Below are 13,722 nucleotides of genomic sequence, written 5' to 3' on the forward strand. Positions count from 1 at the left end.
GCGGAGCTTGAGGTGCCACACCACATCGTGGCCGTGCTGAGTCCGAGGACATCGAAGCACTTACCTGGCTCCTTGTGACCACCCCTGGAACAGCCTGGGACGGGGGAGGAAGAGGCCTGTCCTCATGACCCGTGGAGACTGTCACATCGGGGGCGGATTTGTGCCACAGCTGGGCGCTCAGGGCGGGAGACCGCCGCTGGAGCGCCAACCTGCCAAATGGAGTGGTGGACGGTGGTCGTGATGCCAGCCGTACACACCGAATATGTGACCCAGGGAACAAGGAAACCACTCTTGCGGAGCTCTTGAGTACTGCAGCCACTTGGGCATGCAGCGCAATTAAATGCAAAAGGTAACAAAAAGAAGATCTGCTTACCAGCTCCAGAGCAGCGGGTTTCGTTGTCCCTGGGTCGCCCGTCTCAGGGGCGCTTCGAAGACCTCCGTGGGTTCTTCGGTGCCGGCTGTGAGACGGGTGGCGTCGGCTTCCTGCGGTGGGCTCCACGCCAGGGCCGGGCCGGAGGAGCGGGCTGCGGCGCAGCCGGTGCAGTCACCGCAGGGGGACGCCCTCGGCGATGAGTAGATGGGGGGATCTTGAGCCACGCCGGGGCAGGACAAGCCGGCTAGCATCCATCTACTGCTCTACCATCGAGAACTGCTGGGCAAAGTCCTCAACGGTGTCGCCGAATAGGCCCGCCTGGAAAATGGGGGCAGCAAGGAATCGTGTCCTGTCGGCCTCACCCATCTCGACCAGGTTGAGCCAAAGGTGGCGCTCCTGGACCACTAGTGTGGCCATCGTCCGCCCGGGAGACCGCGCCGTGACCTCCGTCGCTCGGAGAGCGAGGTCGGTCGCCGAGCGCAGTTCCTGCATCAATCCCGGGGCGGAACTACCCTCGTGCAGTTCCTTTAGCGCCTTGGCGGACTTGCAGGAGAGCCATGGCGTGCAGGGCTGAGGCGGCTTGTCCAGCAGCGCCGTAGGCTTTGACCGTCAGAGACGACGTAAACCTACAGGCCTTGGACGGGGGCTTTGGGCACCCACGCCAGGTGGCGGCGCTCTGCGGGCATAGGTGCACCGCGAGCGCCTTTATCCACCGGGGGATTGCCGAATAACCCTTGGCCGCCCCACCATCGAGGGTAGTGAGAGCGGGGAAGCTGAAAAGATCGGGACCAGGCAGTAAAAGGTGCCTCCCGCGACCTTGTCAGCTCTTCATGCACTTCCGGGAAGAAAGGAACGGGGCGGGGCGTGGCTTTGAGCGGCGCCGCGAGCCCAGGAACCAATCACAGAGCCGTGAGGGTTCAGAGAAGAGCGGTGAAATCCACTCTAACCGACGCTCGCGGCTGTCCGGGAAAGCATGTCGTCATCTCCGCGTCAGCCTGTGACTGGGCGATCGACCCCGAAGGGAGGAGCCCAGCCGAGGCTTCCGACTGGACGAGCCCGCTCTCCGATGCTGCGCTCGAGAGCTCATCACTTTCGCGGGCTCCGAATAAGAGGTCGAACTCGCCGTGAGACGAGCCGGCAGACTCACCCGGAAGCCGGATCGGGGCAGACGAGCGTGCTGGGGAATGGGAGGTCCGCGGGGGGATACCCGGCGGAGGCGGTCCCATTGGGGTCCCCAAATCGCCCCCAGTGCTAGCCGCGCTGGCCTCAAACCCGTGGGTAAAAGGACCGAGGCGGGAGCCTCTGGGGTGGCTCGCTTCCTTACGAAGGCGAGCCGTGACCGCAACGTTGCCATGGACACATTCTCACAATGAGAATGTGACCATCCACGAACGCTGTCTCCGCGTGAGCAGTGCCCAGACACGAAAGACAGTGATCGTGACCGTTAGAAGGCGAGAGATAACGAGCACAACCAGGAATAACACACAATCGGAAAAGCATCTTTAAAAAGAAGCGTCTTTAAAAAGACGTTCCGTGTGTGCGCTCTTTTAGAGAAATATATACTCTTTTAGAGGGGAAAAATGCTCTTTCAGAAAATATACTCTCTAGTTTTTCTGCCGAAGCGCCCAGGGGCATTCTCTGCAGTGCACCAGTGCAGAGGAGGGAGAAGCCGCTGAAATGCGCCGTCAGATCCAGCAGAGGTGAATGAACAGTAGTATTCAGCTCAATGAGCATGACCGTTCGGCTCCGAAGAGAAAATCTGAATGAGTGGTTGCATACCAGCTCCTTTTATACCCGTATGTTCGGGGGAGTGGCATGCAAATACCACTCGCCAATTTTCATTGGCCTTTTATCAAAGACCAGAGGTGTCTCGGGCTCCCAAGAGTGACCCCTAGTGTCACTACATCGACACCAACGTCGAGTGAGTGACAGATAGGGAACTCTCAATGTTACAGTGTAACATTAACATATTTCAATCATTTCCAGATTTGCGTGCGTGTGTGTGTGTGTTTTCTGTGCTGTCAAAATTGTTCTTACCAATCTTTAGAAATCACACAGGACAGAATGAAACCATTATACTGTATGTCAAGTTAAGTAAATGTGATGATGTCAAACATATTGAAAGGGATAGTTCACCCAAAAATGAAAATTCTCTCATAATTTATTCACCCTCATGCCATCCCAGATGTGTATGACATTCTTTCTTCTGCTGAACACAAACGAAGATATTTAGAATAATATTTCAGCTCTGTAGGACCTCACAATGCAAGTGAATGGGTACCAACATTTTAAATCACCAAAATGCACACAAAGGCAGCATAACAGTTATCCAACTAATGACTCCAGTGGTTAAATCTTTATCTTCAGAAGAAATATGATAGGTGTGGGTGAGAAACAGATCAATATTTAAGTATTTTCTCCTCCCTGTCCAGTTGGTGGCAATATGCACAAAGAATGTGAATCGCTAAAAACAAAAGAAGAAGAATGTGAATGTGGAGAATAATGGTAAAAACTGACTTAAATATTGATTGGTTTCTCACCCACACCTGTCATATCGGTTCTGAATATATGAATTTAACCTCTGGAGTTGTATGGAATACTTTTATGCTGTCTTTATGTCCTTTTGGAGATTTTGGTCACCATTCACTTGAATTGAACTACAGAGATGAAATATTAATTTTAAAATCATCGTTTGTGTCTAGCAGAAGAAAGAAAGTCATACACATCTGGAATGGCATGAGGGTGACTAAATGATGAGAGAATTTTAATTTTTGGGCGAACTATCACTTTAGCCTCATTTTATATAAATACAGTAAAGACAACCAATTTTTAATTTGCACATCTCTAATGGTGTTTGTACGTAAACGTGATTATGTTTTAGGTGCTGTCAATACATTGATATTGTGCATTTTATTGTCTATCCAAATGTATGAAAATGTGTGCTAGAAGTAGCCTACACTTTGTGTACAAGTACCCATGAATTTAGGAATATATGTGAATAAAGGCGATCATATTGGTGGTAGGGTTGCCAAGTTTTTGCCACTTGAACAAGAGACCCTTTAACATTTCACTGCATAAATAAGGAATGTGTCCATTTCAGCCAAAATACATGATATCCAGGCGAATACGGGACAGTTGGCAACCCTAATTGGTGTGCAACAGTCAAATGTAACATACCTCGTCTGCATGTATGTCACAGAGCTTGTTCCCAGACAGAAGTTTGTTCTTTAAGCTTTTATTCTGAAAGACAGGAAAATGGCAGTAAATAACTCTTTACTGCACACTTGGCTTTGTAACATCATGCATGGAACAAGCCCTACTTCTCAATTTAATTGTTCCCCTTGTCCCTGCAGACAAAAGCAATGCTTCAGCTATTTCCATTGAGTTCTTTTTGACAGTTCCCTCACAAGCGTATTGGAGCTCAAGGTGACTCTGGAGTATATGCCTCATTTCTGTAATAACCTGCACTGGATGTCTTTATGGAAATAGATGATGGTAGATTAAGAATCAATACAGAGATGATGGTGGTGCTGAGTTTAATCTAGTGCTTATCTACACCTCCTCCTTTTCTCTTTCTCTCTGTTCCTGTCTTTCTGATTATTCTCTCTCTCTCTCTCTCTCTCTCTCTGCAAAATAACCACTTAATTCTCTCAGATGCAAATACACAAGGGCAGTTGATGTAACATCATGTTTTCACTGTCCCTTAATAAAAAATTAATTAAAAAAAGATGAATTAAGAAATATTTAAAAATATATGTACATCTTGAATTTCATGATGACGAATAATGTGAAAATCTTTTCATTATCAAATTTTTAATATATCTCAATTTCATCATGCAATTTTGAGCCGATTATGAAAATATAACCTTTATTATTAGTATGTCACCAGTGCTGAATAGTGAATTAGAATCTCATTAAACTGTCTTAAAAACAATAAGTGGCCTTAAAAGACAATAAATTACAATTATATTATAATTAATGTGAATGCCATTTCTTGACCTCATATAATTAAGAGACTACATGAAATATTTACTAAACATTAATCTGTCACACTGCAAGACCACTGAAATTTGCTACTGAAATCAAAAGGTTTGTTTTGTCTAATTGGATTAAAGAATAATTACACAACTACAGTATAGGTGCAGTTTTGTATTGACTGAATTGGGCAATTATTTCACATAAGGATGCTTTCACTCAGATCGACTGTGGAGTAACGTTTGACAACTAAAATGGCAAAGCCATTATTTCAGAAGACCACTTGCATTTCAGACGATATTCAGCATACATTCTGCACTTATGTCATTAAAGTAAAACTGAATGTTCAACAGGGTCTTTTCTACTTTTACTGTAATTACAACACCTGCTGTGTAAAAATTCACAGTGCCTACACCAACAAATTGACAAGGGAATATATAATAGGCGGTAGGTCACAAAGGTGTAATAATGTATATTAAAGTGTGTGTATATGTGCAAAATAGAGAGAGAGAAAGTGTGAGAGAGAAAGAAAAGAGCAAGAAAGGAAGGGGTGTACTGAGAACAAGAGCAAGAATGTTTGAGGTAATGAAGCAGAATAGCATTGCAATATGATTCAATGAGGTGGAATTGGCTGATAATCAAGTCCACATACTTGCATCTCTGAAGAAGAACGAGTGCCTATGTCTGCTATAAAAATGGCAGCTGTCATTAAAAGTGACATGTTGCTACAGACTCCAATGACACAGGGATCCACCCAAGCACATAGGGCACAATTAAGGCACAACCTGCATCCTTGCACTGACATGGATATGTCCAGAGGATACAGCAACACCCGCTGCTCTCTCCAACAACTTCTCCTTCTCTCACACCCCTCGACACACCAGTAAGGGTGAGGGAACAGGTTTGCTCATTCAAAACAACTGGACAGTTTCACCACACTCCCCTCTATTTAACAATACTTCTTTTGAATTCCATGCTATTACAAAAATGCAACACACAAAAATCCATGTTGTTGTCATCTATCGCCCTCCAGGTCAGCTGGCAAACTTTCTCGAGGAGTTGGATGTCCTGCTGTCCTCCTTCCTGAAAGATGGTAGGCCACTTGTGGTTCTTGGAGATTTCAGCATACACCAAGACAAGCCCCAGGCCACTGAACTTCATGCTCTTCTGGCCTCATTTGACTTGAAAAGACTAAGCACTACAGCAACTCACAGATCGTGCAACCAGCTGGACCTCATTTTTACACGTAACTTTACCAAATCAAATATTCTTGTTACTCATTTACATGTCTCTGATCACTACTTTGTTCAATTCAACATGACTCTCCCATCTATAATAAAACAGACTCCATCTTTGGTTTCCTTTTACCGTAACCTCTGTTCTCTTTCACCTTCATGCCTTTCCACTTCTGTCTCTACCTCTCTTCCCATACAAAACTTATTTTCCACCCTGAATGTAAACACTGCCACAGACACACTAAGCTCTACTTTAACATCCTGTCTAGACAGCATCTGTCCTCTCTCCTCTAGGCCAGCATGTATGATACCACCAAGCCCCTGGCTCTCTGATGTCCTTCATGGACATCGGACTAACCTCAGGGCGGATGAGAGGAGATGGTGGAAATCTAAAGATCCAGCAGATCTGGGTAAGTGTCAGTCTCTGCTTGCAACTTTTTCAGATATGTTAAATCTTCAAAAAACTTCCTATTACCAGAACAAGATCAACAGCACAACAGACACTCACAGCTTGTTTAGAACATTCAACACACTTCTTTGTCCTCCCCCTCCACCGCCTGACACATCACTGACAGCAGATGTCTTTGCCACATTTTTTTACTAATAAGGTTACAGCCATCAGTAATACATTCTCAGCACCACACTCTGTCAAACACCCGTCTCCTGTATGCAGCTCTTCTGTCTCTATGTTCTCTCCTCTGACTGACACTGAGGTCTCTAAACTCCTCTCCAACCACCCCACCACCTGTTCTCTTGACCCCATTCCTTCCCACCTTCCCCAGGCCATCTCTCCGTCCATCCTACCCGCACCCACACACATAATTAACACATCTCTACTTACAGGCATTTTTCCCACTACATTTAAGCAGGCTCGAGTAATCCCGCTGCTGAAGAAACCTGCACTTAACCCCACACAAGTAGAACACTACAGACCAGTCTCTCTCATCCCATTCATGGCAAAAACACTTGAAAGGGCAGTTTTCAATCAGATCTCTGCCTATCTCTCACAGAACTGCTGGATGACAAACAGTCAGGCTTCAAAAGTGAACACTCCAACGAGACTGCCCTGCTGTCTGTCACTGAGTCGCTGAGACAGGCGAAAGCTGGATCCAGATCATCCGTCCTGATTCTACTGGACCTTTCTACAGCCTTTGACACAGTCAACCATCAGATCCTACTCTCCACCCTCTCTACTCTGGGCATCACAGGAACTGTGCTTGACTGTTTTAATTCCTAAATCTCAGATAGGACCTTCAAGGTAGCCTGGTGAGGTGTCCAAGTCACATCAGCTACTTACTGGGGTACCTCAGTGCTCAGTGCTTGGGCCACTTCTCATCTCTATATACGCAACATCACTGGGACCCATCATTCAGGCACATGGTTTCTCTTACCACTGCTACGCCGATGACACACAGCTCTACTTGTCTTTCTAGCCCAACGACACCATGGTGACTGCTCGAATCTCTGCCTGTTTGGCAGACATCTCAGCCTGGATGAAGGAACACCACCTGAAACTCAACCCAGACAAGACTAAACTCCTTGTCTTTCCAGCCAACCCTGCTGTTGAACACAACATCACTATGCAGCTGGGTTCAACTACAGTAATGCCTTCCAAAATGGTCAGAAATCTAGGAGTAACGTCTCGGTTACTGTCATAACCTCCTTGATGGAGAGAAAGAGACGTGTCGATGTAGTGACACTGGGGGTCACTCTTGAGAGCCCTGAACACCTCAGATCTTTGAGAAAAGGCCAATGAGAATTGGTGAGTGGCATTTGCATGCCACTCTCCTGGACATACAGGTATAAAAGGAGCTGGCTCACAACTACTCATTCAGGTTTTGTGCTGAGGAGCCGAGACAGGGTCCCGGGCGTTTCAGCGGGTAGTACAGCATTGTGGCAGGGGGGACACAACGTCTCCTTCCCTCCATCAGGGAACAGAGGTTACGACATTAACTGAGATGTTCCCTTTCTGTCACTCACTCGACTTTGTGTCAATGTAGTGACACTAGGGGTCCCTATACGAAACGCCACAACTAGCTGAACCGTGTTACGTGGACAGCCAGTGCAGGTGCAAGCAAGCTGCTGCATGTGTAGTAGCAGGTGCACCGGTCTGCACATAGCCTCCCCCAACACCCCAAAAATGTTGTATAGTTCCCCACATCCCTGGGGGGGGAAGAGACATATCTAGTAAGGAAGCAGGCCGTGCCAGCCATGGCCTTTTCTCTCTATGTTTTCTCTCCACAGAGTATTCAGTTATTTGGCTGGGGCCATTTTAACGCTCAATATATGCGCCGGGGAAGGTGTTCTTTTCCTATCCCATTCTTTCACGGGGAAAAGACCCTGCGGAGACCACATCCTGCCCGGAGGGGAGGTAACGTGGCAAGCACGTCATGTGGGCTCAGAGCCACACATGGAAGAGGCACGGTGGTAGGTCCTGCCTGAAAGGGGAGGAGCTTTACAAACACAGGGACCGGGACAGAGAGGGCTCTGTCGAAGGGAGACGCAGGTCTGCTGACAGGGAGACCATACTGCAGAAAATATATCACAGGGGGTTACCAGAGTAACCGGCACCTGTGGAGCACCTACCTCAGTAAGGGCATATTAGCACACGTACTGGTTCCGGCTGTGAATTCATCTGCTGAATTCATGAGCCACAGGACTAGGGAGGAAGGACATCCAAGGTTTACGGGTTCATGAACTTGCATGGGAAAAGAAGCGCACATCTTCACCTCTTTGGAGGGGAAAGGCGCTATATGCAAATGATACACCCGGCCAGCTGTCCGTATTCCTGAACTTACCTCAACGAGGTAAAAACCAGCTCAACCTGGAGATTGTAAAATCTCACGAAGGTATTGGGTGTCGCCCAGCCCGCTGCCCTGCAGATGTCTGCTAGAGAGGTGCCATGGGCCAGTGCCCATGAGGCTGCCAGACTCCTTGTGTGGTGTGCTCATATTCCCAAGGGGGCGGGCATGGCCTGGGCCTGGTATGCCATAGCGATGGCATCCACGATCCAGTGGGAAAGCCTTTGTTTGGAGACAGCGTTCCCTTTCCGCTGTCCGTCAAAGCAGACAAAGAGCTGCTCAGAGCGTCTAAAGCTCTGCGTGCGATCCAAGTAGATGCGCAAAGTACGCACCGGACGCAGCAACGTGAGAGTCACCCGGGCCAAACTCCAGGCAGGTATCGCTGACAGAGAACACTTGCAGGTCCCCGACCCTCTTGATGGAGGTGAGCACAATCAGGAGGGCCATCTTCAAGGAGAGGGCTTTCAACTCGACTGACTCTAGCGGCTCAAAGGGGGCTCTGCGAAGGCCCAGGAGGACCACGGAGAGATCCCATGAGGGGAACAGGTGTGGCCTAGGAGGATTCAGCCTCCGGGTGACTCTCAGTAATCTGATGACCAGGTCGTGCTTCCCTAAGTACTTACTGTCCACTGTATCGTAGTGTGCCGCTATGGCGGCCACATACACCTTCAAGGTGGAGGGGGACAGCCATTCCTCCAGCCTCTCCTGCAGGAAGGAAAGCACTGACCCGACTGCACATCTCTGAGGGTCTTCAGCTCAAAAAGAACACCAATTCGCAAACCGATGCCACTTCAGGGTATAAAGCTGCCTTGTGGTGGGAGCTCTGGCCTGAGTGATCGTGTCTACCACTGCTGGTGGTAGGCCACTTAGGTCTTCCGCGTACCGTCCAAGTGCCAGAAGTGGAGGTTCCAGAGGTCTGGGCGTGGGTGCCAGATGGTGCCCCATCCCTGAGAAAGAAGGTCCTTCCTCAGGGGAATTCGCCAGGGAGGGGCTGTCGTGAGGAGCGTGAGGTCTGAGAACCAAGTCTGGGTGGGCCAATATGGGGCCACAAGGGTGACCTGCTCCTCATCCTCCCTGACCTTGCACAGGGTCTGTGCAAGTAGGCTCACTAGGGAGAACGCATACTTGCGCAGCCCCCGGGGCTAGCTGTGTGCCAGCAAGTCTGGGCCGAGGGGGGCCCCGTCAGAGAATACCAGAGCGGGCAGTGGGAGGTTTCTCAGGAGGCAAATAGGTCTACAGCTGGACCACCTGGGGTGGAGTCTCCACTCTCCCCTGAGCGTCACCTGCCGTGACAGCATGTCCGCTGTGGCGTTAAGGTTACCCGGGATGTGAGTGGCCCGCAGCGACCTCGGTCGCCGCTGACTCCATAGGAGGAGATGGCGGGCGAGTTGCGACATGCGACGTGAGCGTAAGCTGCCTTGGAGATTTATATACACTACTGTCACTGTGTTGTCCGTCCGGACCAACACATGCTTGCCCCGGATCAATGGCAAAAGCCTCCGCAGGGTGAGCAATACTGCCAGCAACTCGAGGCAGTTGATGTGCCAACACAGTTGCGGTCCTGTCCAGGAGCCAGTGGCTGCATGCCCATTGCACACGGTGCCCAAGCCTCGATTGGAGGCATCTGTCGTAATGACGACGCACCTGGACACTTGCTGTAGGGGAACTCCTGCCCGTAGAAATCTGTCCAAGGGCTGAACTAGTGGCGGCAGATCGGTGTGATGGCCACGCGATGTGTGCCACCTCGCCATGCCCATCTCGGGACTCGAGTCTGAAGCCAGTGCTGAAGTGGTCTCATATGCATCAACCCTAGTGGCGTGACCAGCGCCAAGGATGCCATATGCCCCAGGAGCCTCTGAAAGTGTTTCAGTGGAACAGCTGTTCTCTGCTTGAATGACTTCAGGCAGTTCAGCACCAACCGTGCGCGCTCGCTTGTGAGGCACGCTATCATCGAGACTGAGTCTAACTCCATGCCGAGAATGAGATGCTCTTAACCGGGGAGAGCTTGCTCTTTTTTACAGTTAACCCAAAGCCCTAGCTGGCTGAGGTGCCTGAGCACGAGGTCCCTGTGTGCGCATAGCAACTCTCGAGAGTGAGCTAGCATCAGCCAGTCATCGAGGTAGTTGAGTATGCGGACACCCACTTCCCTTAACGGGGCAAGAGCTGCTTCTGCAACTTTCGTGAAGACGCGAGGGGACAGGGACAGGCCGAAGGGGAGGACCTTGTACTGATACGCCCGACCATCGAAAGCAAACCGTGGGAAGGGTCTGTGTCGTGGTAGAACCGAGATGTGAATGTACACATCCTTCAGGTCTACCACCGCGAACCAATCGTGATGCCGGACACACGCCAAAATGTGCTTTGGAGTCAGCATCTTGAACGGGAGCCTGTGCAAGGCCCGGATCAGAACTCGCAGGTCCAAGATTGGCCACAATCCACCACCTTTCTTCGGTACGATGAAGTAAGGGCTGTAAAACCTTTTCTTCATATCAGCTGGAGAGACAGGCTCTATCGCGCCCTTGCGCAGAAGGGTCACGATCTCCGCACGCAAGGTGGCGGCGTTCTCGCCCCTCACCGAAGTGAAGTGGATGCCGCTGAACCGGGGCGGGTGCCTGGCGAACTAAATCGCATAGCCGAGTTGGATGGTCCTGGTCAACCACCGCGACAGGTTGGAAAGCGCTAGCCATGCGTCCAAGCTCCAGGCGAGGGGCACTAAGGGGACGGTCGCGTTTAATGTACCTGTGGGTGGGGCCTCGTGGCAGGAGGGAGTAGGGGATGCCACATCGAGGAGCCTCGCTTCGTCTCGAACTCATGGCTGCGCTGAGGGGACCCTCGAAGCACTTACCTTGCTCCATATAACCAGTGTCGGGGGGGTTGGCGACGGAGGAGGAGGGACTTTTTGACTGTCCTCGTAGTCCATCACAAGAACCTGGCCATGGGTGTGGTGCAACCAGACGTGCGAAGGCGGGGGGCCCGTGTTCGCGGCTTCTAAGTTGCAGGTGCTCAGTGCCCAGTTGCCATGATAACGGCAGTCGTAAACACTGGCTATGTGACCCAGGGAGTGAGGAATGAGGAAACTGTTCTTTTGAGAATGTGGGTACCGCAGCCTGTTTGGGATGCGGCAAACATAAAAGAAAAGGAAACCAAGGATTTACCTCCCGGCCCTCCAACGGGGGATGGAGTAGTCTGGATATCAGCTCCGGGTTTGCAGCAGACATCTCACTCCCTGGGTCGTCTGTCTTAGGGGCGCTTAGGAGCCTTCCGGGTCCTCGTGCCAGCCCATGAGGCGGGGGGCGTCAGCTTCCTGCGGGGGGCTCTACGCTGGGGCCAAGAACTGGGCTCGGGCTGAGGCAGAGCCACCTGGGCTTTCACCACCGCGGGGGGACGCCATCGGTAAGCAGACGGGATACGGGATCTTGAGCCGCACTGGGGCAAGATGTGTTGTATAGCCTTCGTCTGCTTCCTCACCGCCGAGAACTGCTGGGCGAAGTGGCTGATCTGGGAGATGGGGGCGTTGAGAAAGCAAACCTTGTCCGCGTCCCTCATCGTCCCTTTTTGTACCACTGTCTCCTTAAGATGATTCACTTACAATGTATTCCTTTTTTGTTAGTCGCTTTGGATAAAAACTTCTGCCAAATGAATCAATGTAAATGTAAATGTAAGAGGCAAATTACTCCAAAGAACAACCATGAAAATTCAGATCTGAATAATATGTAGCCATCAATCTTGCACAAAAAATGTGTTTTTTTTTTTCTATTTAGTAATCTGAAGCTAAGTTGGCTGGTAAAATTTACTTAAAGTTGATTGAAGCATTGTAAATCATATAACCAGTGCTTTAACAAACTGAACAATTATTATGCTGTCATTACCTATTTATGTTGACCAGTAACAGTGGTGCTGTGACCCGGATGGGAGTGAGGTTTAGGGGGGGTGAGTGTAACGGTAGCCAGCTGGATGGTAGCTGTGCAGTGTGTAAACCTCACTCCCCTAGCCTCAAGAGGTGCACTGTAGCCTTTAGCCTCCTCGTTAGCGCGCCCGCCAGGACTGGTTACATAGTCATAACATAAATCTCCATTGTGACAAAGTATTATGCCATTTTTATATTTTCTCAATTAATTTTTGACCAGCTATGGTCCATCACACATCAGTGAATTATTTAAAGCTGACGTGTGTAAATTCTGCACCACGAGCATCAACAAACGGAATTGCAAAAACAAGCTCTTTAAAAACTCCTCCCGTTTGCCATGGGTTGGTCAAAAACTACTCTTGCCCCAAATTCATGCCATTGGTTGAGCCAAAGTTGCTGTGTTGGGCTGGTCAGGATGTTTTAACAGAGTCACAGAGCCACAGTGTTAACACTTTTTGAGGAAACCAACCAACAAATGGCTTACTTAGAGATGTCTCTGTATATTTCTAATAACAGATAACTGCCATAAAGCTAGGTTTCTGTTCAATACAACTAATAATCTGATCAACCCTGTGTCTAGTGCTGCATTCTGTCTGATATTATCTTTTTTTGTTAATAAGGCCTCTAACATAAGGGCATCAATTATTGCTCCGCTACCATGTGTGGAAAAATCGGTTTGTAGGGAGAATGTATTGGATTCTTTCTCTCCTATTTCAGAGCAGGATCTTTATAAAATTGTACATGATTTGAAACCATCTAGTTGTCGTACAGATGTTGTACCTTTAAGACTTTTCAAGGAAGTTATTGTTACTTTAGGCCCTTCTTTATTGTCTATAGAAAATAGTTAGCTTGTGTCAGGATGTGTCCCAGAGGAGTTAAAGACTGCGATAGTTCAACCGCTTCTGAAGAAGCCTTCATTAGACCCTTCAGTTGCTAATAACTATAAACCAATATCAAAATTACCTTTCATCTCAAAGATGATAGAGAAACAGTAATGAACCAACTGTTGGAGGTAGTGAAGGATAACAATATTTAAAAAAAACATTCAGTCAGGTTTTAGAGAAAATCACAGGAAGAAACTGCCCTTCTAAGGGTTACCAGTGACTTATTGGTGGTGGAAGATGCTGGAGAGAAACATTTTAGTGTTTCTTGATTTAACTGCAGCGTTTGATACAGCTGATCATTCAGTTTTAAATGATACATTAGAGAGATAAGTGGGAATATCTAGGGTGGCTTTAGACTGGTTTGATTCCTGTTTGTCAAATAGGAAATTTGTAGTGCAATAATGGCATGTAATTTTCTGCAGTTAAATTCAGATAAAACAGAGGTTGTCATAATCGGACATGGTTTAAAAAAGAATCAGATTGAGACAGCATTTAATCAAGTGGTCCCGAATATTCAGCAGGTGGTGACACAAATTAAAATTTTGAA

At 48.7% G+C, this 13,722-nt stretch overlaps 1 protein-coding gene across 4 annotated transcripts in view; it reads right to left on the reverse strand.

Annotated features, from left to right (window-relative positions):
* Positions 1-13,722, reverse strand: part of luzp2 (leucine zipper protein 2) — a 210,215-nt gene that overhangs the window by 53,751 nt on the left and 142,742 nt on the right. For all 4 annotated transcript variants that reach the window (XM_051724394.1, XM_051724396.1, XM_051724395.1 and 1 more), the window contains one exon: positions 3,551-3,613. In XM_051724394.1, the coding sequence (XP_051580354.1) occupies positions 3,551-3,613 (63 nt within the window). The remainder of the gene's footprint in view (positions 1-3,550; positions 3,614-13,722) is intronic.

The sequence above is a fragment of the Myxocyprinus asiaticus genome, chromosome 18, assembly GCF_019703515.2.
Source record: "Myxocyprinus asiaticus isolate MX2 ecotype Aquarium Trade chromosome 18, UBuf_Myxa_2, whole genome shotgun sequence".
NCBI classification, from domain to species: Eukaryota; Metazoa; Chordata; class Actinopteri; order Cypriniformes; family Catostomidae; genus Myxocyprinus; species Myxocyprinus asiaticus.